General features: G+C 35.7%; 2 protein-coding genes across 16 annotated transcripts in view; one reads left to right on the top strand and one right to left on the bottom strand.

Moving 5' to 3' along the window:
* Erap1 (endoplasmic reticulum aminopeptidase 1) overlaps window positions 1–4749 on the top strand; it is a 105660-nt gene extending 100911 nt beyond the window's left edge. For all 4 annotated transcript variants that reach the window (XM_046428841.2, XM_058574728.1, XM_046428840.2 and 1 more), the window contains 3 exons: window positions 236–376; window positions 901–982; window positions 3021–4749. In XM_046428841.2, coding sequence (XP_046284797.1) covers window positions 236–376; window positions 901–982; window positions 3021–3176 — 379 coding nt within the window. In that variant the 3' untranslated portion in view covers window positions 3177–4749. The remainder of the gene's footprint in view (window positions 1–235; window positions 377–900; window positions 983–3020) is intronic.
* Window positions 4750–6057: 1308 nt separating this feature from the next.
* Window positions 6058–27023, bottom strand: part of Cast (calpastatin) — a 111709-nt gene continuing 90743 nt past the window's right edge. For 7 of the 12 annotated variants that reach the window (XM_046428846.2, XM_046428843.2, XM_046428877.2 and 4 more), the window contains 10 exons: window positions 23218–23319; window positions 22615–22698; window positions 20439–20489; window positions 20198–20269; window positions 15993–16091; window positions 13657–13761; window positions 12239–12331; window positions 10044–10109; window positions 7623–7693; window positions 6058–6672 (listed from right to left, as the gene is read on the bottom strand). In XM_046428846.2, the coding sequence (XP_046284802.1) occupies window positions 7643–7693; window positions 10044–10109; window positions 12239–12331; window positions 13657–13761; window positions 15993–16091; window positions 20198–20269; window positions 20439–20489; window positions 22615–22698; window positions 23218–23319 (723 nt within the window). In that variant the 3' untranslated portion in view covers window positions 6058–6672; window positions 7623–7642. The remainder of the gene's footprint in view (window positions 6673–7622; window positions 7694–10043; window positions 10110–12238; window positions 12332–13656; window positions 13762–15992; window positions 16092–20197; window positions 20270–20438; window positions 20490–22614; window positions 22699–23217; window positions 23320–27023) is intronic. The other 5 variants (XM_046428847.2, XM_046428845.2, XM_046428895.2 and 2 more) reach the window with 2 other exon arrangements.

The following is a 27023-nucleotide window of genomic DNA, read 5'->3' as shown; positions in this document are numbered from 1 at the left end:
CTTTTGAGCAATTAAGAGGCTATATGAGGATTGGTATTATGAATGTGATTTAAATGTTAGTTTTTATTATTATGTTGCTATAGTGGGTTTATCAGGACTCTGGTTCCCAATTTACCTTTTTGGCCTTTATTATTGGCAGACTGGTTTGTTCTTTTACAAGTTTCTTTATTGTAGTTTTTTTATAACTATTTCATCACCTACTCATTGCTGACATTTCTTCTCTTAATCATTACAGGCTACTAGATCAAAGTTTTAAGGGAGATATAATAAAAACTCAGGACTTTCCATATATTCTTACACTCATTGCCAAAAACCCAGTGGGATATCCATTGGCCTGGCAGTTTCTGAGGGAAAATTGGAATAAGCTTGTACAAAAGTAAGTAATGCCAAAATGTCTTGCTGGGACTGGACAAGTTCTTTAACCTTCCTGCTTTAGCTTTGCTGTTTGTAAAAAAAATAGTGATAGTCTAAAGGGAGTTTTTTGATTGATGATAGGAAGTTGAGGTACTTAAAATATCCACATAAAATGTAAAACCTTGTTTCAATGTTAACTAATATATTTGGATAGTAAGGTTTTCCATTTGGTCTGGAGTGACCCCCTCCCTGTACCCATTGAACTATCTGAAGTCAGCCTCCTACAGGTCAGCCTTATTAGCTGTTCGAATTTGCCTTTGTCTAGCTCTTGTAGCACTGCCTATCTCTATCATTTCTTTTAGATACTTAATCTTTTATTCAGATGTTGGCATGTATTATATTTTACCACTAGATCTTAACTCATTGGAGGATAGAGATCATATTTTGCATCTTTTTCATGCCTCATCAGTTTTCCGTTAAATGCTATTACATATATGCTGAATGGATAAATATTTCACAATATATTTGAACAATTTCCATTTCTAGATTTGAACTTGGCTCGTCTTCCATAGCCCACATGGTAATGGGAACAACAAATCAATTCTCCACAAGAACACGGCTTGAAGAGGTAAAAGGGGGAAAAAAATCTTTTAAACCTAAGTGACAATCAGCTACTAAATGTGGGAAGTCAAAATACTCTTAAAAGTTTGATGAACTAAAAATGGATTTTGTCATTTAGAAGCAGTTTGGGGTATTAACAAAAGCAAAAATTGGTTGCAAATAAACTAGTAAAAACTATGCCTTTTCTCAAACATGTTAAGTCTTTGCTCTGTAAGTAAAAATAGGGACATAAAAAGATACTTTGAGACAACAAGTCCTTGTTTAAGGAGTTAAAAGTGAGTGCTGGGGTTGCAAATGACTGAAGTGGTCATCAGCAGTCATGAAAGAGATGGATCTGCAATCTAGGTTCTTCACTATCCAAGCTCATGGTCTCCCTTCTACTTATGGCATATACCATCTACTTCCAGAAAGAATCTTAGGCATCTTATAAAATCCATCTGCAAAATAATTGTTAAAATTTAAAAAAGCTATGTTAGGGACAGGAGATAACTGAATGAGGAACTATACTAAGGATAATTATTACCATCCTATCCCTAAATTTATCACAGAGTTTCCTCGCAGTCAGACAAAAATGAGAAATCCACATGAGTTATTCTCATGGTCTAGTAAGAGGGAACATGAGACATACAAGTATTCTACAAAAGCAGACTTTCCTCCAGGCTTAAACTGCTTATTGCACAGAAAATGTTCTGAGAAGGCAGGTTTGAGTCAAATACTCAGTTGATGTACTACATTTGCAAGGCAGATGAGGACAGAGAGTGAGTTTTGGATCAGGAAAGGGTTGACAGATGGCTTTGCTACCGCTTGTGAAGAGAGGCTATTTTCTGGTAGTGCTATCATGATGGGTTCCTTCAGGATTAATGAAATATTTTGACCAACTAGTGAAATTACACATGTGCTTTGACCAAAGAGTATCCAACATGATTTTGAATGAACTGGGCATGTTGGGTACAACATCTTGGGTTCTGGAGAGTGAAACTAGGATGAGCTACAATACAAGGTGGAGCAGGAGCGGGTGGTCACCCCCAGTGAGATGTCCTGTGTTCAATTCATTGAGAAGTTGTACTGAGATGTAACTTTAAACAACTCTACCTCATTCTAAATTGGAATTTGAGCTTCCTAAACCCAATTATTACCCTGTCTCCCTTGCTTCTAGACTCATAATATGGTGTTCTGACATGGATTTTTAGTTGTCTGGAATCTATGTTGAAAAAAGAATACATCTTGGCCTACACTTGCTTTCTCACTACAATATCGAAAATTTATGGATTAATGCTGTGAAAATTTATGGGGAAAGGTTAAGAACCCCTTAAGGTGAAATAAAATAGCACAAAGTTCAGTGCTGCAGCAAAGCTACCTATCCCCCATGTGAGCTCAAGGGATTCAGATACCCAGAGGTGAAACCAAAACAGTATTTTTGAGGAGATAGCCAAGAGTCACTTATCTCTTTAAAAACTATGAGGAACTTTCTGTGATTTTTACCTTGTGAGAACAATACATGAATTGTGGATTAGGACAAAAAAATTGGCAAAGCTTGGAGTCTTACCACCCTAACTTGCTAAGAGCCCTATTCCCTACAGTGTTTCCATAATGACATACCAGACCAGGCCCATGGAGAAAGGCTGCATTTATGTGGTTGGAACTGTTTTGCTTGGCAAAGAAGATACTCTGCATATTCTGCTTTTTAGATACCATGTTTTAAAAATATTGTTTGCATTTGTTTGTATAGAATAGAACACACATTAAATATAGACACACTCAATTAAATCTTAATTATAAAATGGTAAACACAGTGCAGCCCCGGCAACTGTGAATAAATAAGAGCTGCAGAGAAAAAAACACAAAACCTGACATCATGAGGCATGAGCTCATTTAATGTAGCTCAAGCTTATGTGTACCTAACCATATCCAGACACCTGGGGCTGCCTTATATATAGAATTTTGACAAATGCTGATATTTTGGCTTCAGTTTTAATTAGCCTGGGGTTATATTTGCTTAATGTAATAAAATAAATTTTAAAAAAATATATCTTTTTTCTCACAAGGTAAAAGGATTTTTCAGCTCTTTGAAAGAAAATGGTTCTCAGCTTCGTTGTGTCCAACAAACAATTGAAACCATCGAGGAAAACATACGTTGGATGGATAAAAATTTTGATAAAATCAGAGTGTGGCTGCAAAATGAAAAGCTTGACCTGCTGTAACAATTCATTTCTTGCCAAGTTCCTATGATCTATAATCACCAGAATTTTGTTGAATGTGAATGTTTTCAAATAGCAATGGTCATTTTGGCTCCAGCTGAAGATACTTCCTTTCCCCCTCAACTCTCTGCATTTGAGCATTTCACCCAACAGACAGCAATTAGTTTTTTCATCAATGGACTGTGGCTGCTATTTACAGGTGCCTTACGATGTAAACCCAAGTGGTGAGTTCCCTACCACAGAGTAAAGGACCTGATTCTTTTTGTTTTATATTTTATGCTTAAGCCATGCAGTGTCCAAACCCCTGTGCCCCATGTGTCTGTCATAAGCTGGCTCATTAATGTCCTTGTTAAGATGTAATAGTGAATACTGAACAATGAACACTGGATGAATAATTAAGGCAGAAATAGCTATGCTGGAGCTCTCCCCGTTGACCCTTCCAGATATGTTGTTCACTCTTTCTTCCCACTTCAGGTCCAGGTGCTGATGTGTAGGGCCCAAGTCATCAGGCTTCCTTGTCCTCTGAATTTAGTCAATGGCAAGCCCATGAGTTTGGAGCTGGGGTTGGGTGAGGAGAAGGTGCAAATATTTATTCCTTTGCAGGCTGCCGCAGACTGCTCTCCAACAAAGGCCATAGCTCTTGGGAGGTGGCCCTTTTTTCCACAGTCTTCTCCATCTCTGGATTCTGTGATCCTTTCTGCACTAGGAAATGCAATGGGAGCCTGGCACTACCAGTCCTGGAGATTGTGATTTTCACACATGCTGCCCACATCTTCGTAAAACATCCTTGTTTAGAACCCTCCTCAGATTATTCTGAATGTCAACTATTTTCTCAGGAACTCTGATAGAGTATCCCTTCTGGAAAAAAGTATAGAGTGCATTCAGGTCCATAGGACACACCTTTCATTTGCTCTGGAGAGCTGTTGATTCTTAGGTAGAGAGGTGATGATTTCTCCTTCTGCTCCTCATTTGATATAGTTTTTAATTCCCAAATAATACATCATTGGCATTTATTGCCAATAAATCATTGTAGAGTCAAAAATATATGTTAATACACTGGGAACCCAAAATTATTTGCTTATTTTAGGCTAAATAAAGACAATGTATTATTTGGTTTTGGAGACTTACATGTGAATTTTTGAATATATGACATTTTTTAATATATTGCATATTTCAAGATAAAGGCATATGATAGTCACAAAAAATGTTAAAATATGTTGCTCTAATACACTATGGAATACAGTGACTCTTGGAAATAAATGTGTTTACTATTTCATTTTATATCTATTGGATGGTTGATGTTTTAAGAATTAAAAAAATTTAAAAACTCACTGGTAATATCTCCCTAGACTAATTTACTTCTAACAATAATACAAAGCCACAATTTTAATGTAAAATATTTTGCTTTAATGATGTTTTATTTCTTGATTAATGAAACACAGAAATATTGATTTTCAATTTTGGTCACTTGAGGAAACGATCTACTTTGGAAAAACTGATTTTCTAAACAGATACAATATTGCCACAACAATGTGTGGAAACCTTTTTGGTAATAAAAATATTTGTCTGTTCTTTACTTCTGAGTGGATATTTGCAATCATTTTCTCCTGACTAGATTTTTTTTTAAAAAAGAACTGCTTTAGATCCCATTCTTTCTCAAGTCATTGTGAATTACTAGCAAACATTCAAGTTTAAAGAAATTTATAATAAAAAAAGGTATATTCCCAAGCATCTCAAATGAATGCTTACTTTTCTAGGCATTCTTAAACCTGTGGATCTTTCTATATCATTTAAAAATATCTCTCTATATTCATGGAAATTAGTAATAGTGCAACCATATCCTTGCACACAAAATGTCAGTGGTCAAAGATTTCAGTCTTTTTAAAAATGAACAAAAAGAGCAATACCTAATACTGCCCAAATAGGAGAATTAGGTACATAGTTAAAGTTCATCAAGAAAAGTGTTTTTTTCCTTTTCTTGTTAATGGTTTGAATGTAGAATCATGACTACTTTTCTGATGGGACAGAGACTTGTTTTAAGTAGTGAGGTTTGAAATCCTATAGATATGTGCCTGATTTGTAGAGAATCCTTTTAGAAAGTGTTAACAAATTCAAGGCCCATTATATGCAGTGTTATTGTTACTTGTCCTCACCCCCATTAGACAGCACTGGTCAGATTATATTCATGTTTAAGTGAAGTTAGTGAAGTTCTAACAAAAATTTTAAATTGATTTTAAGGAAGGCTGTGCTCTCTAGAAACAAGAAATTCCAATCTGTTTTATTATATGTATTTGACATCTTTTCCTGCATCCACTGCCAGGAAATAAAGATGAAATTAATTATTTATCAAAATCCATCAATGATATCAGTGCAATGCTCATAAACTATTCATTCAGAAAGATATGAGAAACCACTCAAAGTTGTAGGACATCAGAGTTTAGTTCCTGAATTACTGTGGGGGAAGATCAGATTTTAGATTTTAGTGTACATATATACATATGTGTGTATATTTTTTGCTTTTATTTTAAAGCAAAACTTTATTTTTGTATTTAGAAAACTAAACTTTTATAAAGCCAGATGCAATACAGTGCAAAGACTAATGTGATAAATGGCTCTAAGCAAACAATTGCTGTTTAGGCTTTATGTAGAGATAGTAGAAAATACAGTTTAATAACATGCTATACCAACAAAATTCAAGCCATATGAATATTAAATGTTCTTGTTCTTGAAGGATTAAATGTTCTTGTTCTTGAAGCTTACTACACATCATCTAGCGTGTGTCTTAATCTTGCTGACTTGATTAAAGTCTCAGTGAGTTTTCTCTGACTATAAGGTACAGAAGTCCTCACCCCTGGAAATGAAGAGTTCAAACTGAAAAGGAGGATTGGTGCTTCCTGGTTTGTCCAGGTTACATAGTATTCATTTATTATTAGCAGCCCAAGAGGAGATATGTGCCCAATGTACAATATTTTATGTTTGACCTACAAACATTAACCCAAAGAAACATCAAACACAGTTCTGAAGCCCAAGAGAAAAGAGGTAAATAAGAAATCAGAACATTGATAAATGTTTGTTTAAAGCTTTGTTTTCCAAATGCTAAAAAAATATAATAATAAGTGCAAACTGAAAATGCTAATGAGATTTACAGGCACTGTGTTAGAATGTGCAAAGTATGCAAGATTTTTCTTTCTATTTTTCTTTGGGGGGGTATTTAAGAAATTTTATCAAATATATTTCTTACAAATATAAAGCTTCCTTTCTCTCCCAACTGAAGGCAATTTAAAAAAAATTAAAAGTTCATCAACACTCAGTACAATAACACAGGTGAATCAGACAAATTCATTTTCTTTCTGGAAAAGAATAACAAACACTGTTTAGAATGTCAAACGACTTAACAGATACCACTATCTAGAAGCCACCCAGAAGAATGTTCTGTTGCCAAAGTCTTTATTCTTCAAAAGTCACCATCCACCAGCTGAAGATTTTTATATGTAGATACCTTGAAAAATTCAAATAAATCCAGTGAACCCTTTGATACATAATTTACATATCACAAGCACAGAAAATATGCTATGTAGTGAAAGCATTGTGTAACACACAAGAAGAAGCAATTTCCTATTTTAAGGAAATATGAGAGTAGTCATAGAAAATTTTCATTAAACTCTGGAAAAAATCTTACAGCAGTTCTTTCTTATCACTATACCTCCCCTCTTTATAGGATCCATAAAAATGGATTGTGGTGAGAGAACTGAACCTGAGTTAGTCTACAATTTGAGTTCTCCTCGGCTTTGGTCAGTTAGCAGAGGTATACTATTGTGGCTTATGGTAAGATCTCCCTGCTCTGACAATTTCCACAAGGACCCATCTCTCAAGACAGATCTTAGAAATTCCTTCATCTGCTGGATTTTATCTTCATCTTCAGGCATCATAAATTAGAACCAAACATAGTACTTTACTTTCCAAAATTAAGACAAATAAAAATCAATCTTTTCCTTTGCCTTTGTTCCTTAAACCCTGTAATTTCTACTAGACTCTAAAGGGTACTCCCCCTGACTCACACACTGTATGTATATTGATATGTTGGTGCAATGTAAACCAAGGTCATTTCACTACAAGTTGTAACATTAATTTTGCTTTGCTAGAGTAACTTGAAGTCGTAGCATTTAAATTTTGAAGTTCAATTGGCTTTAGCTAGTCATTTACTTAAGAATCTTCTCTAATAACAAAATCTTAATCATAAGATTAATGTTTTTAAACATTCTAATATTACAATAATCCCATTTTGCATTCCTCAGATAATGTCTGATTACTCTGAAATTGTGCAAGGTGCATTTCATGATGATAGTATAAAAAAAGCATGAAGTATTTAAGAGGTGGACTTGAATACTTTCCACATAACACAGGTTGACAGAAGAAACAAAATAGTCTTCATTTACAACGAACACTCACCTTACCAAACAGTGTAAACTTTAACTTGTTTTTCTTTCATCAGTTTTTGGCTTGGAAGCTTCCTCCATTGTCTAAAAGGGAGAGAGCAAAACCATCAGTGAGCTCCTTTTTTGGATTAAGTGTCAAAAACAGGGAAGGTTTATGAGGAATAGGCTTGTCAAATTCAAAGATGATGGTAATGTGAAAATAGGTTGGTTCTAAGTTTCTCTTCTTCAACTGACCAGAACACTGTGTCTTCTTCCCCTTTGATCTTCTAATAGAAAAATAATTTTAAGTGATCCCAAATTTCTCACTCTAAACATTTTTATATTTATATGAATTTATTTATGCAGTGCTGGAGATGTAACCCAGTGTCTTACTCGCAAATGCTCTACCACTGAGCTATTACCCAAACCCTATAAACTTGTTTTTTGAAAAGCCATTGGTAGGCAACTTTTAAATATGGACAGGTCTTCTTGGATGGCAGTATTTTATCATTCTATAGTGATCCATTATTTTCCCATATTTAGGGCTGTAACTGGCTAGCTAATACACTCATTATACAGGGTTATTAAGTTTTCTATTTTCATTAAGGGGCTAATCAAATACTTAATATAAATAAAATTAAATAATAAGCAAGTAAGTACTTAATCCATCTAAGATATAATGGTATTAGTAACTGTCAATTATGAGTCCTGTTTCTTGTATCCTTTAATAGAATCTAATATAGAAGATTTCATAATCTTGTTCTTAAGAGTTTTAATGCAAATAGTCTAGTTTTAAAAACTGTACCTTTAATTTCCCATTATGATCAGAGGATCATAATTATAACCATGTGAGTCATACATTCTTGGAATTAGAAGAGACCTATAAATTGTCAAATCCAATGTCTATTGCTGACCACGACATGAGTTATTTTAACAATAGGAAGCTCCCAAAAGTTGTCCATTAATATTCAACTAACTCCAAACCTTGGCCTTGACACTATGACTTCCATTCATTACCTTTCATTCTACTTTCTAGAGCAACATGAAGACTTATGTACTGATATAGTCTGCATGCCGAATGCCCTCCAGAAGTCCATGTATGAAAGGATTGGTCCCCAGGGTGGCACTGTTGGTGGGTGCTATGGACCTTTAAGAGGGTGGGGCCTTATGGGAGGTCCTTGGGCCAGTAGGGGCATGCCCTCAAAGTGGACTATGGTAAACCATTTCTTCTTCCTTTTTTTTAGTTTTTTCTTTTTGCTTCCTGGCTGATGAAGTGAGCAGTTTGCTTTGGCACATGTTCTCACCATGATGTGTGCCTTACCAGAAGACCAAAGCAAGGGGGAAAACTGAACATGGGCTTGAATCTCCAAAAGCCATGAGCCAAAACAAACCTTTTCTCTTTATATGTTAATTGCCTTAGATATTCACTATAGTGACAGATACATGACTAATACATGAACTAATAATCTCATTATGTACTAATCTCCCTAATAGTTGCAGTCTAATGAATATATTTGACCATAGAAACTGAATAACTATCTCCCCTAATTTTATATACTATTTTCATGCCCTAAAATTTATATAAATTATATATTCTGGTATTATTGAAATAAAGGCAGAAAATTTGAATTGTGTTAAGAACATTTACAATTTATTTTGATTTTTAAAGCTCCAATTATTTAGAAGTTATTAATATATTACTGATATATTACTACTTAGTAATATAATAATATTAAATATATTTTACACAGAAATCTAAAATTACTTAGCATATCATGTATATACATGTACCTATATACATACACATATGCATAAGTATATTTTTAAAATTCAGTTTCTTGGGCAAGAAATGCTAGAGCTAGCTAGTGCTTAAAAATCTTTTATTGTAAATAGCTGTTATGGTTTAGCTATAAAGTTTTCCCTGAAAAGCTTATGTGTTGCTCTACTGTTATGTATGTATATCTAAAAAAGAAGAACAACAACAACAACAAAAACAATAAAAAAGCTCATGTGTTAGAAATATGATATGCAACGTAGGAACATTCAGAAGTGAAATGATTAGATTGTAAGAGCTGTAACCTATTCAGTAGATGAACCCATTTGACAGATTAAGAATTTGAAAGGATTAGGACACTGGGAGGTAACTGTAGGCAGGCGGGGCACAGCTAGAGGAAGTATGTCACTGGGGGTGTGCTCTTGGGGATTTTATTTTGCTCTGCTCCTTGTTCTCTCTCTCTCTCTCCCCACACCCCTTTCTCCTTCTCATGCGTGGACTGAACCTCTGAAACTATGAACCTAAAATAAACTTTTCTTTACTTTAAATTGTTCTTGTCAGATGATTTGGTCACAGCAACAAAAAGTTGACTTACAATAAGAAACTAAATTACTACCAGGGATAAATCCTACTTCCATGTAATTGCTAAACTAATGTTTAGTTTAACAGCCTCATGTTTACCTTTTCTGAATCCTTCGCTTCACCTCCATTTTGGGATGATTTGGAACTGGAAGCCTCCTTCTTATCCTAAAGCAAAGGAAATGCAATGAGGTTACTTGCTGTCATCAATCCATCTAGCAACTAACTCCTGGCTATGATCAAATTAATCTAGACTATTTTTACAAGCAGCCTGTAAATTCCCAATTTAATTAATAACAGGTGTTTTAGTCATGAGTTTTTAAAACAATGGTGAATGTACACAGAAGTGTTTAAGGCAGGAAGTTAAAAGATTAAAAATAAGGTATGAAGTGAGCATCCTATGGATGATCTGCTGAGTTCCATGGTATGTGACTCACACACAACTAATTCTGATCATCAAAATGGAACTTGTCCATCATCAAAAAGACAAGAAATAACAAGTGTTTTCACAAGGGGGTGGAGAAAAGAGAATCTTAGTACATACACTATTGATGGGAATGTAGATTGGTCCAACTATTAAGGAAAACAGTGTGAATACTAAAGAATTAAAAATAGAACTATCATACACCCCAGCAATCCTTCTTCTGAGCATATGCTCAAAGGAGGTGAAATTACGCCCTCAAAAAGGTATCTGCACTCCTATGTTCCTTATAGTATCATTTACAATAGCCAAGATATGAAAATAAGCTAAATATACTTAGATAAATAAAAAAAGAAAATGGCAATTATACACAATGAAATACTATTCAAGCCTTAGAAAAGGACAGCTTGCCATTTGCCACAGCATGGACACACCAGGAGGAAAATGCTAATTGAAGTATTCCAGGCACAGAAAGCAAAATATTGAATGATCTCATGTAGATTACAACAAAAGAAAAGCAGTCAGGCGCAGTGGTACATGTCTGTAATCTCAGGAGCTTGGGAGGCTGAGGCAGGAGGATAGCAAGTTCAAAGCCAGCCTAAGCAACTCAGTGGGACCTTGTCCCTAAATAAAATACAAAATAGGGCTGGGGATGTGACTCAGTGGTTGAGTGCCCCTGAGTTCAATCCTTGGTACCAAAAAATAAAATAAAATAGAAAAGCTTAAATACACAGAGAGAACGAACAGTGGTTACCATGGGCAGGGCAGGCATAGCGGGCAGGAAATTAGGGAGATGTGTGATGTGTGTCAAAGAACATGAAATAGCAAATAAGTAGGATGAACAAGTCTAGAGATCTAAATCACATTATAAGGAGAAAGTTATAAAATTATATTGTATAAGAAATTTTTGTTAAGTAGATTTTAGCTGCTTGTCACAAAAATGTAATAATAAATTAATAATAACCAATATGTCAATCTGCTTCACTACAGTAACCATTTTCCTATCTTTATGGATCCCATAACATCATGTAAACCTCAAATATACACAAAAACAATTGATGAAAACAAACAAAATAAACTGTACATAAAACACACACACACACATACACACAAAATGAAACCAAAACTCAGAGCATTTTTGGACTGGCTTTTGTAGTTAAAACCAAGACATTGTTGTCAGTGTTATGTGGAGAAATTTAACAATGCAAACAACTGCAGAGCTGGAGTAGGTTACATAGGAAAATAAAATCCATTTACCATAAAAAGATATTAGGAGTTTCCAAGTGTGAAATAGGATATTGAGAAGGTCTACAAAGGAAATCACCCAATACAAAAAGACCAACTATGCCATGATTGGAAGCTATGATTAATAATAACCAAAGCAAGGTTAAATCTAAGATCTGCAGGATGTATTGTTCTGAGAATAATAGCGAAGGAATTCATTTCATGTTTCCTTCTATGTGAATTAAGGGTGGCCATGGTTTACAGGTACAGAACCTCACACTTGTTGAATTAGACATTAGTTTTTCATTCACTTTTAATCACATTTTGAGAATCTGATAAGTATCAGGCATTTTGCTACTGCTGAGCACACAGGTCATCAGTGAATGATGACCATTATTCCAACTCTGTTTACATCACAGGACCCAGCTTATAAACACCAAATACTATTGGCTTAAATAAATATTAACAGAATTCTGGACAGGCTGCTTGTCATCCCTGGGGACACATTAAAAGTGTTCAGAAATGGTGCATTTTTATGCTATTGTAAAAGAGTGCACCTCTATTTATTTTAATTTTCACCTTTATTTTATTTTATCTTGAATTTATAAATCTTTGTAGCATAAACCCAATCTTGCCATTTGCCTCAGTTTACCTGCCCATCATCGTCCAGGAGGTGTCTGTATTCAGGTGGGATAGTGTCATCTCTTTCCCCCAGCTTGTCTCTGTGTTCAGCTTTAGTTCTTTCCTATAAACATTGACAGACATAATGACTCTTCATTTCCTCCTTCACTTGGAAAAATACATTCTAGGATGCAGCATTTGTTTTACTCTTCTGAGGCAAAACATATGCTCTGTGTTTATTTTTTAAGCAATAAAACAACAAAATGGATGACAACAGTTAGTGAAAAAATGTCAACCCATATGTTTCTATATATCAGCCTATATCTGTGAAGTTTCTGTTTGTATTTTAAATTGAAATAAAGGATTAAATAATTATCTTCAGGAGCCACATTAGGAGAGAAAAACCCAAGGGTATAAAATAAGTTTTTTCTTGTTCAAATTTCAAATAAAATACATTGACATGTCAGAAGGTCATATTTACAGCTTCGACTATTTTTAACCAACTCTGAAGGAGTTGACAATTGTAGAAAATCTGATGCTTGTATTGCAGTGAGGAAGCACCTGCTGGTGTATAAGCCATACTTGCCCCAGCATCCCCACCTGTGGGTCTCTGCTAGGCTCCGTACAGATTCTGGGACCCTCCCTGCAAGTGGAGTAGAGTTGATTTTTCTGAATTATTAGAATTTCACTTTCCAAATATAAATTAAGTTCACATTCACTATTCCTGTGATGGAATGACAATTGCAGAAATGCCAGAAATGCCCTGCCTTTGTGACATTGATTTGGCTGATCAGAGAGTTACATTGTGGTTCTAAGCTAGTTTCAAAGCAGCTAAAATAGATTAAGTATTGTGCACTGAGTATAAATAAGTGCTTATACCTAGTATATCAAATGTATAGAATTAACTGTGCCCTCTTCATAGTGCTGAACTCAGCCCAAGGCCTCTCATTTGGAGTTTGATTTCAGATTTAGTTATACATGCAAGAGAAGGCTGCTGGGGGAAACCTCTGACCAATACATGACCTTCGACACTACTAGCACACAAAATGTGTTCAATTAAAAAGTGCACACATATGCATATCATATGTATGATGTCCTTATTCCCAAGTAAAACTAGGAAAAGGTAATGCAAAAGAAGAAAACAGAATTAAGAAAGCAGAACTGCACTGTGTAACAATGGAAACGTCACTACAAGGTCAGGTCTCACAAATAGGACATATGACTGTCTTAGTGTCTGTGCGACAAACATAATCCTTCAAGAGGAAATAAAGAAATGCCACATAGACCACAGGGCAGAAAAAAAACAATGAAACTCAAATTAGCCAACTGTTCACTTAGGCCAGCTAAATATAATATCAGAGGTATTTTTTTCCCTTTTTTGTGGAGGATGGGATATTATATGCTTTAAAAACCTTACATGAATAATTTTTTTTTTTTTTTTTTTTTTACCTTCACTTTATCTTCCATTGGTTTGTTCTCATCTGGGTCAGGCTGTCTTTGCCCGAGACTATCAGAAAGTTTATCCAAGGCATCGTCAAGCTCTTTGTCTCTCTGCTAAAAAAGTAAATAATTCTAAATTAGTTACTGCTTAGTCAAACTGTATCAGAGGCAAGTAAGCCAAAGAGCCCCATTTTTTCAGGAGTGGACTTGTTTTCTTGGAAGAGAAACTGGGTGGGTTGCAGGAATAGATATGGTTACAGAAGTTGAGTGAAAGGGAGAGGCAGCAGTAATACGTGTCCATTTGACTGGGTTGGAGCACCAGGGCCATATGCTCACCCTGCCCAGAATTCTGGAAAAAAAACCCCACCAAATTATGGAATTCTCTGTGGTAGTGTCAGGGACTGCACCCCAACAGGTGACCCAGAGGTTACCCTCACCCTAGAGGGTCCAAACATAAATGAACCAGTCACTTTCCTTTTATTTAGATATTAAACACAATTTTTTTAAAAAAGGATATGACAATCCACAGATGTCAGATGGTTAGCAGGTGGGATTTTGCAAAAGAAGATGAGTATTTCATTGGTGTTGTGGGTACACATGACAAACAGATCTAGAAAGTACATTCAAGAAGTACAGCATGACCACAGCAAATTGTGGGAAGCCATACAGCACATTTCCATCCCAGTACTTCCTGGAGCTCAAAACTCCAGAGACAAACTGGTATCACAAGAGTGAATAGGGATTCTCTGCCATAGCAGGGAGGAGGGGATTCAAAAGACTTCAGAGAATTTCTGCACTGGTGGGGAATCAGGAATGGTGCAATCACCAAGAAGCCCATAGAAGTGAAAATGTCCAATGTCCCAGCAAAGAAAACTCAGGCGAATTATGATGGTTTAGTTGACTCCTAATACCCAAACACATTCATTTGAATAAATCTTTTTGCCTAGTTTTAGGGATGTCTTCAAATAAAACATGGAGTCAAACTAGACTCTGATGGGGAAAGTGAAGGATCATCACAAGATGTATTTGTGAAAGGCAAAAGCCTTTTGATTACTGTTTCCTAATAGACTCAATAACCTCCGGCCTGAATAGGTGTTAGGAACTGAAATACATATAGCAGCTTGAGTTATTACTGATTCTCTTACACAAGAACTTCTGCCATTAGGGAAACACACACACACACACACACACACACACACACACACACTTTAGAGCCCAGAATTGCAGCTGCTAATGGGGAAATTCCCAGTGGCCCAGTCTGGGCTTTGTCATCTGTGCTTCTGGATATTTTCAGATGGTCCTGAGACTGACCAGACAGGATGAAAATCCATCAGAATCTGAGACTCCAGCACTAAGTAAGCTTTGAAGTTACATCAAAAGAAAAGGCAGCACAGCTGACCTCACCATAGCGACTTCATCTTTCTAGCAAATGAGGCATTGTTCCCAACAGGGAAGATGGGGACCTGGCTGGAGGCCACTCTTTATCTTCTGATGTGTTGTAGATAATGTATCATTTAACATAGTACAGATAATTAATCAAGGAAGTCTAGAACAGCTTTGGACCTATGGCCTTGCTTCAGAACTTGTAAACAATTAAAACACTATTGATGCATGAAAATGACAAATTTTTACTGGTGTGAATGGGGAAAACAATGCTATTCAATAACATGCTTGTAATTTTTTTTGGGGGGGGGCAGGAGAAACTTAAATACTGCAAAATTGCATAAAATAAATCTGAGGTTAAATAACCTGTAGTAAATTATAGCATGTGCCAAAAACTTCATAAAGAAAAAAAAATCAATTATCAGGAAAGCTAAGGAATTTTTCAAATCGAGTAATTAAAATACATACACAATATATATTATTGTACTTGCAATTATGGTAAAGCAGCAATCATGTTAAGGTCCTTGACTGTGAGTAAAATGGTTTAACATATGTCATTTCATTTAACCACTTCACAGATATTCTCTGCCATCTCCCAATATAGCCAGACTAGGATTTTCTAAAATGGAAAGTGCCTAATCTAATAATCTTGTCTATTTTCATTTGATGTAAGCAGGTATCCTATTTTCTTTCTTATTGCTGTTTTTGGAATATTTTAATTCCAATATCTTTTGGAATATTTAGATAAACTGTTTTAGACATATAGTTTTCCATTTTTGTGTCTTTATTTTTCTATTCAATTCTTTTTCTTTATATCAGTCTAACATCTTATAGCACCTTTTACTTTCTAATCTGCTGCCAATAACATACATAGCATATATAATGTCATCTACAATGCGTTACATACAAATAGTCATAGTTACAAGTATACATAAGTGTTCCAAATAAGATAAGTTGCTTACCAAATTGTCAGGTGGGGGCTTTGCAGGGTGGGTGGCTGAAGCTGGGGTTTGGGAAACCACTTCTGAGATGACAGCAGAAAGTTTATCATCTGCAAATTCCTTTTATGAAAATTTTTTTTTGTCAGTAATATGTTACATATAAAATCATGCCCACAAGGCTTTGAAGATAGCTCTAATGACTGTTCATTCTCTTGATTCAAATACATGCAGAGCAACACAACTTAAAAGCAATGTTTTCCATTTCATCTCTAAAGCATTATTTTATACTATTTTCTATTCTGTAGTCATATTTATTATTCTAAATATTAACTGTTCAATAATGACTTATAGTTCTGGAATTTGTTTATATACTTCCCTTTGTACACTTAACGTTGTTCAAAGGTTTTCAAGTTTTTGGCAACAAACGATCTAACTAAGCTTTAGAAGTGAGTGTTTATAGTGCTGGCTATATTCTACCCAGTTGCCCTCTCAGAGTTGCTAGGAGTTTGTGCTGCTAAAAAACAATGAATGAGTGTGTTTCTGATACATGTAATATGATGCAAACTGTTGCTTCAATATTACAATATATGGTGTAAAGTTACAGTTTAATATTTTTCCTGAATGTTGGATAATTATTCCAGAAACTTTCTGAAATAATTTCTTCTCACTTTATTTTAAACAATATACTAAATTTGTCATTTATGTCCACTTCTTAATTTTCTTTCACTGACTTAAGCCATGTTTACTCTCTGAATCATAAATAAGAGACATGATTACTGTATAACATATGCTAGTGTTCAGTTGTATTAATCGTCCATAAAAATACTGAAAAGAAGTTTTCCATACTTTGGTTTTCCATATTTTTATACATTTACTTTCCAAATATATTTTAGAATAATTCAAGTTACAGAAAGTACCTTATTGCTATTTTAAAAACAAATTAATACATATAAAATGACTTGAAGTAATTATAAACATTCTTTTAGATATTTAGATAACTGTTTTAGACATAGTTTTCCATTTTTGTGTCTTTATTTTTCTATTCAATTCTTTTTTTTCTTTACATAAGTCTAATATCTTACAGCACTTTTATTATCTAATCTGTTGCCTGTTTTATTATCTAATCTATTTCATAGCATATATAATGTCATCTACAAATGTTATATACAAATAGTCATAGTTACAAGTATACACAAGTGTATCTTTTTAATGTGTTATTTTTTTATCTGTCATTATTCCTCCATAAATTATACAGAAATGACTATAAAATCAAATTTTCATAGTTTTTAAGGGAAATGAAATCAGTTTGATATTTAATATATGATTATTGAAATTAAATAGATACTATGTAACACATTAAAGGATTACCTATCCTTTCTAAGTTTTTAATTAAAACATGAATGTATGTAAAATTCCAAATATATCTTTTATATGAACATAATTACTTGATTGTTTCTCTATGATTTTCCTGTGAGTGAATGAATGACTCAGTGCCCCTGGGTTCAATGATGTTTTTAATTTTTTTTATTTTGAGACAGGGTCTTGCTAAGTTACTTAGAGCCTTGCTAGATTGCTGAGGCTGGCCTTGAATTTGCAATCCTCCTGCCTCAGCCTCCCAGGGCACTAGGATTACAGGTGTGAGTCACCACATCTGATGAATGCTTAACTTATGATAAAAGCTAGTGACTACTTTAAAAACTTGTTATAGTTCATTCTAGTAATCTTTTTATACCTAAAAATTTAAGTGCCTTTGGATGATATTGCTATATTCAATGAAGCTTTAAGATTTGGACCATAATCCCTGTAGAAGCAAGCATGTATAACACTATCTTTTTCATGACATATTCATCACCTGGAAACTACCTGAGTGTTAAACACGTAAAAGAGTTATCTCTAGAGCTCTGGCAGGAGGTAAGCTGGGGGACAGGTCTAATCTCTTCTTCAGTTTTCCTTTGTTCAAATTTTATGAATTGTTTTATTTTGTATTTTTGTTTGTTATCTCATTAGAAAACCGTTATATGTAGTGATTACTAATAATTTTGTGTGCTGATTGTTACTTTTACTTGTTCTTGATTTCTTACTTTCACAATGGATTGTACTTTTTAAAGACCTTCTTCTTTTATACCTGCCAGTGCTTTATAGACATCCATAAAAATCAACTGGGGATTGGCTTTGAACTATCAATAATTAGGTTGATCTCTAACACTGTTTATTACCTTGTTCTCATTTTAGAATTTCATTCTATTTATACAATATTTATTTTTTAGTTTTTGGTGGACACAATATCTTTATTTTATTTTTATGTGGTGCTGAGATCAAACCCAGCGCCCCACGCATGCCAGGTGAGCGTGCTACCGCTTGAGCCACATCCCCAGACCCGCACAATCTTTTCCTCTTTTTCATTTGCTGCTGTTTTGTAATGTATTAGTTTTTTTCAGAAGAAACAACCACTTCAAGCTTCACTTATGCTGCTGCTTTCATCTGTTATTATGAGTCCTTTGCTTCCTCTGCTCCTAGGTTAGTGAGTCTTTTGGGTGGTCATGTTACTACCGCTTTTAGCTACTTAAATTTAAAATTCAACAAACTTTTGGTTTATCAAGTTTTTCTTTCTCTGTTATTGAAAAAGGCATTTATGACAATAAATACATCTCATGAGTACTGCTTTGGTTGCTTCACAAAGTCTTTTAATTTGTAATGTCATCTTGATTTTTTTTTCTTGTGGATTGAACCCAGGGTACTTAACCACTGAGCTATATACCCAGCTCTTTTTATATTTATTTTGCAACAGGGTCTTGCTAAGTTGCTTGGAGCATCATTAAATTGCTGAGGCTTGCTTAGAACTCACCATCCTCCTGCCACAGCCTCCCTAGCTGCTGGGATTGACAGGCATATGACACCATATGCCTGGCTCTTCTTGATTTTTTTAAAAGATAATCTATTTTGAATTTACTACTTAATTTCTGTCACCTTAGGGGAATATTTTAAATATTCTATTTCTGTTCTGTTTTATTATGATCAAACAACATGATATATACAGTATTCTTGTACATTGGACTACTATGAGGCAGTATATGGTATGTTTCCCCCAATGTTCTTGGGACTGTTCCCCAAAGAGTTTTCTAGTTTGTCCATTTTATTTTTTATCTCAAATCATGTCTTTGCTTAGACAACTTCTTAGGGTGGGGAGGTCATACACATTCAATGTTACAATTTTCAAATCTTTGAATTCCTAAAAGGGAGAAACCCTGACTATGGTAATAATAATAATAATAATAATGATAGTATGTTGAAAGGAAGTAAGGCCCATTTCCCACACCTGGCTCATATGTTCTGAATTACTGTGATGGGATGATTTCATATCCCCAGGACACTGTTCCTGTTGTACTTTTCCCCATATCTTATATCCAGGTCGGAGGTGCCTGTCTGTGATGTGTCCTGCTTACACTCATGATGAGAGGAAGGTCATGGGATGGGGTGACTGCATGTCATGATGTTCTCCTAGGGGCACTGTGAGGAGCACACACTGCTTAGTGGCCTCTTCTCAAAGGGCTTATTGCTTTAGCAAGAGCAGAACTTCAGGTCATGCCAAGGAATCTTTATTTTTTCTCCTCCTGCTTTCCAACTGATACGTTTTCTTTGTCATCATCCACACAGGAGAGCTTCTTAATTTGCTTTTCAACTGACTGCTAACAATACATTCAGTGATTTAAGTAACTGAGTTAGCTGTAAATAGATATACCAGGCCACATAAGTTACTTAAATAGGAACTCCAACAGACTTATATGTTCACATATAAAATGCCATGAAAATCCTACAGTAGAAAAGCCTGTTTGACATTACCAACATTGTCCAATTTGTTCAGCAACATTCCCTTTGAGAGACTACCTATTCCATATGGAGCTAAGTTTCCTTAGGAGGCAATTTGGAAAATGATAAATTACAGAAATGACAGGTAAAGAGGTCTGAGAAGTGATTTTGGAGAAACTCAAATTTAAACTCTCTTTTCATATAGATACTTAACATAGTAAATACTCATTGGTCCAATTAGTTAGACTGTTGAAATCATCCACTGTTCAGAACAATGTTTCAGGTGCAATATATTTTTAATGGTTACAGTGTGATGAGGACCATAAATTTTGTGATCGTTTCCTCAGCTTCCAAGTCAGATTCTAGTTACAAGTTTCCATTTATTTCTGCCAAAAATAAACCAGAAGTTTCAAACTTACAAGAGAGGAAATGTCCCGGTTACCAGCGAAGTCCTCAGACAAAGCATTGAGAAGGAACTCGTCGCTCATGGGCTGCAAGAACCAGGAAATGAGATCAACACTAGTGACATCTGTCTCCTCTTGAAAAGGCAGTCACTATTGCATACTGATCAACTCACTAAAAGGAAAACTATCCCTTTCCCAAACTATCAATCAGGACCAAAAGGAGACAGATATACTCAAAGAAAACTGATTTGCTTACCGGAAGCTGTTCCTTGGGCTCTTTAGCCAGGAGTGGTTTTCCATCTTTATCCTATTCAGGGGGAAACATGGCAATGAATCATTTCACACTTTATCCCAAATATGAAATCTATACACATTACAAGGGATCAATATACCTAATGTTGTACACATTAAATTAGAGTTAACATTTCAGGAAACAAATTCTCTCACTAGAGAACACACTCTAATTAGTTCATGCCAACAGTCAGCTCACATGTACCAGGTATTCCCCAAGGCATGGAGTTTGCACACCTGATTACACATGGCTTATGGCTCCAGAGGCCCAAAGAGTAGGCACAGGAGAAAAAACACACAAACAGTCAATGTAATGTGATGTATGGGGTTGTGACAGGGATTTACAGGACATAACAAATTAGTCCCTTGCCTACCTGGGGATGGGCTTTGCAGGAGTTGCCTGGAAAATTCAGGTTAACTTCATAAAGCATGCATACAACAAACAAGCATTGATAATGGGCCTTAAGCACTGAGAATGCATTAGAAAAATAGCATGAAGTCCCAACCAAACTTCAGGACGCTTAGATTAGCGGTGTTTAAAATTTAAGGCTCAAATTATACCGTGCTTTAAATGACTCCAAGTATAATAAGAAAAAAACTGATAGAGCATTTAGGACTCTTCAGGAAAAGATGATCTATAAATTAATGGTAAATCTCATTTATCCATGTACACGCACACACAAATAAAGCCCAAGGTTATATATGAAGATATCTCCTGAAAAACTGTTCAAGGTGGTTTTATTTATTTTGTTTTTTGTATTTAAAATGTGAGGTGCAATGATTTAGAGATAGCATCTGCTTCCCTCATGAAAAACACAAACTCCTTTATCCCTTTCCATTTCCTCTGTAGTCCACTTGCACCTTCTGACCCTTCTTCCATTAGGAGCGAAAGCAGAACCTGGGCTTGTTATCCACCATCCCTTAGCTGCAAAGGTAATAAATGTCCCAAGTGATATCTGTGACCCTGGGGACCTTTCTGTTCCACACTCAAATTGAATAAATCTTCTATCACCCCATCATCGAGTGTCTGGAATGGGAAACTTGAGATCTGCTTTCAGGAGCTGACTTTCACTGAAGAGACCTAATGCAATTATGGTGGATGAATAAATGTGTATTATTTAAACAAAAGATCAAGCCAACACCTCGAAACATTATAAAGAAGAAGGTAAGTAATGATGTGTGAGCTAAATTCAGAAGAGGATGAAACCACCACAGAACAGAGTGGTCAGGGAAAGCTCATCACTTAAATGCTGCTACTAAATTTCAGTGAAGGCAGTAAGTTACCCACCACCTACTACAGAGCAAGTTAACTGGACCCGGCCAGCTTCTACTGGCTTCTATCTGTGGAGACAGACATGTAGCTCTGAAGACCCTCTCTAAGAATTTGCAAAGCAACATACAAATAAGCTCAAATTAAGAGAAATGCCTTGGTTTCAGCTGCATTGTGAAATGCAGAAAGCCAGCAGAATAAAGGTGTCTAGAATAAACTTTCAATCAGTATAGCTCCCAAGTTGTTGAATAAATGTAGCAGTGCATGTGGATGAATTTAATTTCCTGTAATTGTTAATAGTTTAGTTTCACTTTCTTTTAAGTAGTGTTATGTTATAAAGATGAGTGACATTTGTCCATGTACCTGCCCTGCTTAAGTGACCATACTAATCGATGAGATTCCTAATGGGGTCTTTCCCTCTCATGCTCATTCTGTATAATCTGTTCTTGCAACATAAAAGAAATGGGTCAGTTTTATCACTTTACTTGATGACAAACAGGCTCTCAGTTTTTTGACTTTATCTTAGAGTCACAAATTTTTCCTCATAGTAAGTATCTGCTCTTCATTCTGGTATTACTATCTGCCTAAGGTTTCCTGTATTTCTGCACTATAATAAATCAGGTATGCAAAGGAGATAACTTTGGGTAGCAGTGCCAATAGATTTCTTTCACTTAAGGCTGGATTGAAGTCTCATTTAGAAATATTTTAGCTTCATTTCTGGTTTTCTAACATGATATCTGTGGACTAATACAGTGAGTGTTTGAAATTTTAGAAAATAAGATCTTAATATTCCAGGTCTATTCCACATCCCTTCATTATGTTTAAGAAATCCAGAATGAATTAAAATAAGAAAATATTCCAGCCTATTTACCTTGACCTCCTCTAACCTATAATCAGGAGGAATAGTTTCTTCTTTTTCACCAAGTTTTTCACGATCTTCTTCTTTGGCTTTCTCCTAAATAAAAATCATATCATTTGCATAGTTAATATATTTTCTTCCTATAAAATGGATACCTGGGATAGAGTGACTAAATGTGAGGTAAACAAATCTGTCATTATATTCCAGTATATATATGACCATACATGGAGAGTTCCTCCAGCAACCCAATTTCTAACACCACATCCAAGCTTAGCAGGTACAGGCACCACCACACAGGCTGCTGGGCTGAGTGCAGATTGCAAGGAGCAGCTGCCACTTCACACAAGTTCTCAGCAATGGGAAGGCAGCCATGGGAATGCAAAGGTGAAAATCAAAGAGCTTGGACATATGCATGCTGTCCATTCACTGTGGGAGTTAAACACTGGAGCTTCTTCCGGTTTAGTTTATTGACAGAACAGGTGTAGTAATAATCGAGAAAGCCAATTGGACATGTTTTATGAATACCGTGTTTTTTAAAAGAAACCAATGACTAACTTATTGGGGGTTTGGTCAATGGCAGTTCTTTCTAGATGTGTCTGAGCTGCTATTTATTACCTTGACTTTATCTACTACAGGTTTTCCACCTTCTGGATCTGCTTCCCTTTTCCCCAGGCTACCAGCTAAGGCTTCTACAGCATCATCTGGCACCATGCTTTTCTAAAAAAACACAGGCGGATATGTTAAGTAGGTAGATAGTGATTTTCTTTAAAAACAGACTCTCATCAAACAATCCAGAAGGGCAAGTCCTTATTTCAGGCCTAGATAAGAAGCACACGTTATTTTATAACAATTTCAGTTATCAATTGAATTAGAATCAATATTTAGTAAACTTAAAAGACTAAAAATTATAACAAGTTTCTTCCATACAACCTCACATGTGTGGAACTTACATATTGGCCAGAAATTTGCAAGATCTAGCCAGAATTTTGGTTCAGAAATAAGAAATATAAGGAAAGTAAGAGGAACTGAAAAGTCAGTAAAGAAGACAGAAGTAGTCACTGTGGAGTTCATTGTAAAGACTGCACAGTAAAGATTTTCAGAATCCTATAGGAGAAAACTTTCTTTTCTACTTCCTGTGAGTTAGATGGCCAGTCCAGGAGGTACAGAGGTGTACCTATGTAGCTTCTGCAGTTCCTATGGATCACCGATGGTTCAGGTGACCCTGCTGTGACCGATTAACCTGAGCAGCACAATGAAAACTGTCCATCTGTGGTCCAGTAATCAAAAATAAAATATGCTCCCACATGATGTCATAAGCTCTGGTCATGGTGGTATTTAAAGTGAAAAGATGAACACGAAACACAAAAGATGTAAAGGGAAAATAAAGAGTATAATGTATGTTTGAGTTAAAAGACAGAACTAGCTCTGGCTTTTCTAAACAATGGGTTGTTATCTCTACATTAGGTGACTTATGAAATATCAGTGGAATATTTTATGGCCAGGACTTATTTTTTTAATATATAGACTATAAAATAGAATGGTTAATACGTAATGGGGATAAGTGCCATTCATTGAATTTCATTTCAATCATGTGGTACTGAGTTGCAATATCAACTGATGATCTTGGTCAAGCAAAGGCACAGAAGCCTTTGGTTTGAATAGTCTCAGAATTTATTTTTACTATAAGCTTTTTTTTTTTTTTTTTTTTTTTTTTTGTGTGTGTGTGTGTGGTGCTGGGAATTGAAGCATTCTAGGCAAGCACTCTACCAATTGAGCTATATCTCCAGCCCCTCAGAGTAAATCTCTCACCTCACACTGATGATCTATTTTTTGAAAAATAAAGATAAACAAAATAAAGGTAGTTGGACACAATACCTTTAATTTATTTATTTATTTATATGTGGTTCTGAGGATTGAACCCAGGACCTCGCATCTGCTAGGTACTCTACCTCTCTACCACTGAGCCACAACCCCAGCTGGAGGAATGATTTTAATATTACCAAAAAATGGGGCTAGGGCTGTAGTTCAGTGGCAGAGCCATTGAATCATTGCCACACATGATTCAGGCACTGTGTTTGATCCTTAGCGCCACATAAAAATGAAACAAATAAAATAAAAGCATTCTATACATCTGCAACTATAAAATAAATAAATACATAAAATTATCAAAAAGTGTCCTTCTGTTTTATATATCTTAATCATCATCATTACAAAATAATAATTTTTTTTTCTGCAAAAGTGTGCTGCTATAAGTCACCAATGAGGAAAGGAAGACCAAGAGGAAGGTAATTTTCTGCCACCTTGTGGCTGAATGTTGAAAAGATTTTATTTCCAGGAGGGGGGGGGGAACTAAACTAAACTCTTTGGTATTATACTTAATTCCTAACAGTTGCACTGGCACCCAGATCTCATCCAGGAAATCTGGCTTGGTATCTATCTGAGACATCTGCTCACAATATACTTCTGTTTTGTCATACTAAGTCTTGTGGGACCTTTGGAAACCACTGCTTCCCAAACCTGTACCCTTCCCCCACATTGGGTTTAAGAAATTACTGAAACAGAGTTAAAAGAAAAGCAAGGAGAACAGTCTTAGGAATGAAGGAAACTGAAAACAGGACTAAGGACTACAAATTCCATTTCTGTAGTATGTCGTGTCAAATTCAGAAACTAGTACTCAGGTTTCTGAATTTCCTTAGTAAATTTTCTTTTTATACACAAAAGAACCATCCTAGACTCACATTCATTTCCTTTTGCTGGTTGTCTTTCCTTCACTCACTAATCCTCATGCTTTCTGAGGTCTTCTGACCTTTATCACACTTTGCTGCTATTCTTTCTGGCTCCCAAGGGTGTCACAATCCCAGAAATGCCAACTGCCTCACTAACGGAAACCTTGGCAACTGTTGCCTGAGTTGACAGGGTGGAGGCCTAGGAAAGGAGGTCTGGGAAGGTAACATTTTTGTTCCTTTTTGCTCACTAAAAATTCAACTCTCAACTATGTAGTCAGGGTCAAGTTGGAAAGAAAATGTCTGAGTCCCATAATGCTTTTCCTGGCAGTCACACTTGGTGGCTCAAGGTTTTTCACAAGAGCTCTGCCCTGGAATGTGGCTATTGTCCTTTTGATTCCAGTAACCATCCTTGCTTCCACTGCTGGTCACTGGACTCTTCCTGGATTCACTTCTCCTCTCCTATTCCTTACCCCTGTGGCCAGTGACCTGACAATGTAAGCTGATAGAAGCCTCAAAAACCAACACTCAAAAACCAACACCAGGGTCTCCCTCCTGCCTTTATAAATGGGACTTGATTCCCATTTATAAAGGCAGGAGGGAGACCCTGGACTGGGGGATTTGTAGTTGACACCAAGCACTTCCTTGACAGGAAGTGGCCAATACACAGCTTTCAAGATACTTGTGTTTCACTTGCTTCAAGACCCCTCACCCCACTTTTCTCAAACAACTGGATGTGCACATCCCAAGCAGACCAGGGGCTTCAAATGTCTCTGTTGGTCTATCCTGGTTGACTGGTCTCCCTGGAAAATGGTGCTACTTCCATTTTCCAGTGTGACCCTGCCCTTCACCCAAAAGTCTTTCCTAACTCCCATGAAGAGGGGCTCTTTCACTCATGTTCCCTCTGCCCTTTTCCATATAAATATGAACAAACTGTACCATAGCTGAAAGCAAGGGCCATAGCTCTCATCTCAGTCGAGGCTCTAAAATGTTAGATGGGTTTCTCAAGGTCAACTCAAAGCCCCATTTCTCTCCTCTATTATGGAAAGATGATCAGAACAGAGTTTACAGTGTGCTTGTGAAAATTCAATGAGAAGATATTACCAAGCATCTAGAACAACGGCATTGTTGGTGACCCATGTTAGCTCTTCACAGTATAGATTGACTTAGTCTCTAATAGAGACGCTATTCTCTGAATCAGATTCTATCATCACCTAATGGAAACAAAATCCATTGAAATCAAAAGTAAACAAAGACTCAATTAGTTAAATATCATACTTCATACAAAAAATTAGAGCATGAGGAGGAGGCAAGAAAATGAAGAAGGAAATGAAAAGGAATTGAGTCAATCTCTCCTCTTCTGGTTGAGACAGTGGAGTGAAATCATAATGATTTTGTTGGAAGTTTTTCCATCAGGAGTAAGTAAGAAAAGTGACATTGGCTATCTGTCAAATTCCAAATAGGCTTGAAAGACATAGGACAGTGAGTAGCAGGACGAAAATATTAGCCAAAGAAATAGAAATAATTTCAGAAGGTGAAAGAAAAACACAGCTTGTAATAATTTAATTAAAAATTTAAATCTAGCTTGAATTTTCAATAGCATAACTAAATCATATTTTGTTTATTTTCTCAGAATACGATGATTTGATGATAATGCACAGCAGAGACTGATAGGAAGAAAATTAGTCCCAGAGAATC

This window comes from Marmota monax, unplaced genomic scaffold (assembly GCF_021218885.2).
Source record: "Marmota monax isolate L192 unplaced genomic scaffold, Marmota_monax_Labrador192_F-V1.1 WCK01_AAM20220418_F8-fsc00018, whole genome shotgun sequence".
Taxonomy (NCBI): Eukaryota; Metazoa; Chordata; class Mammalia; order Rodentia; family Sciuridae; genus Marmota; species Marmota monax.
Note: the sequence above shows the minus strand (reverse complement) of the source record. Positions and strands in the feature narration are given on the sequence as shown.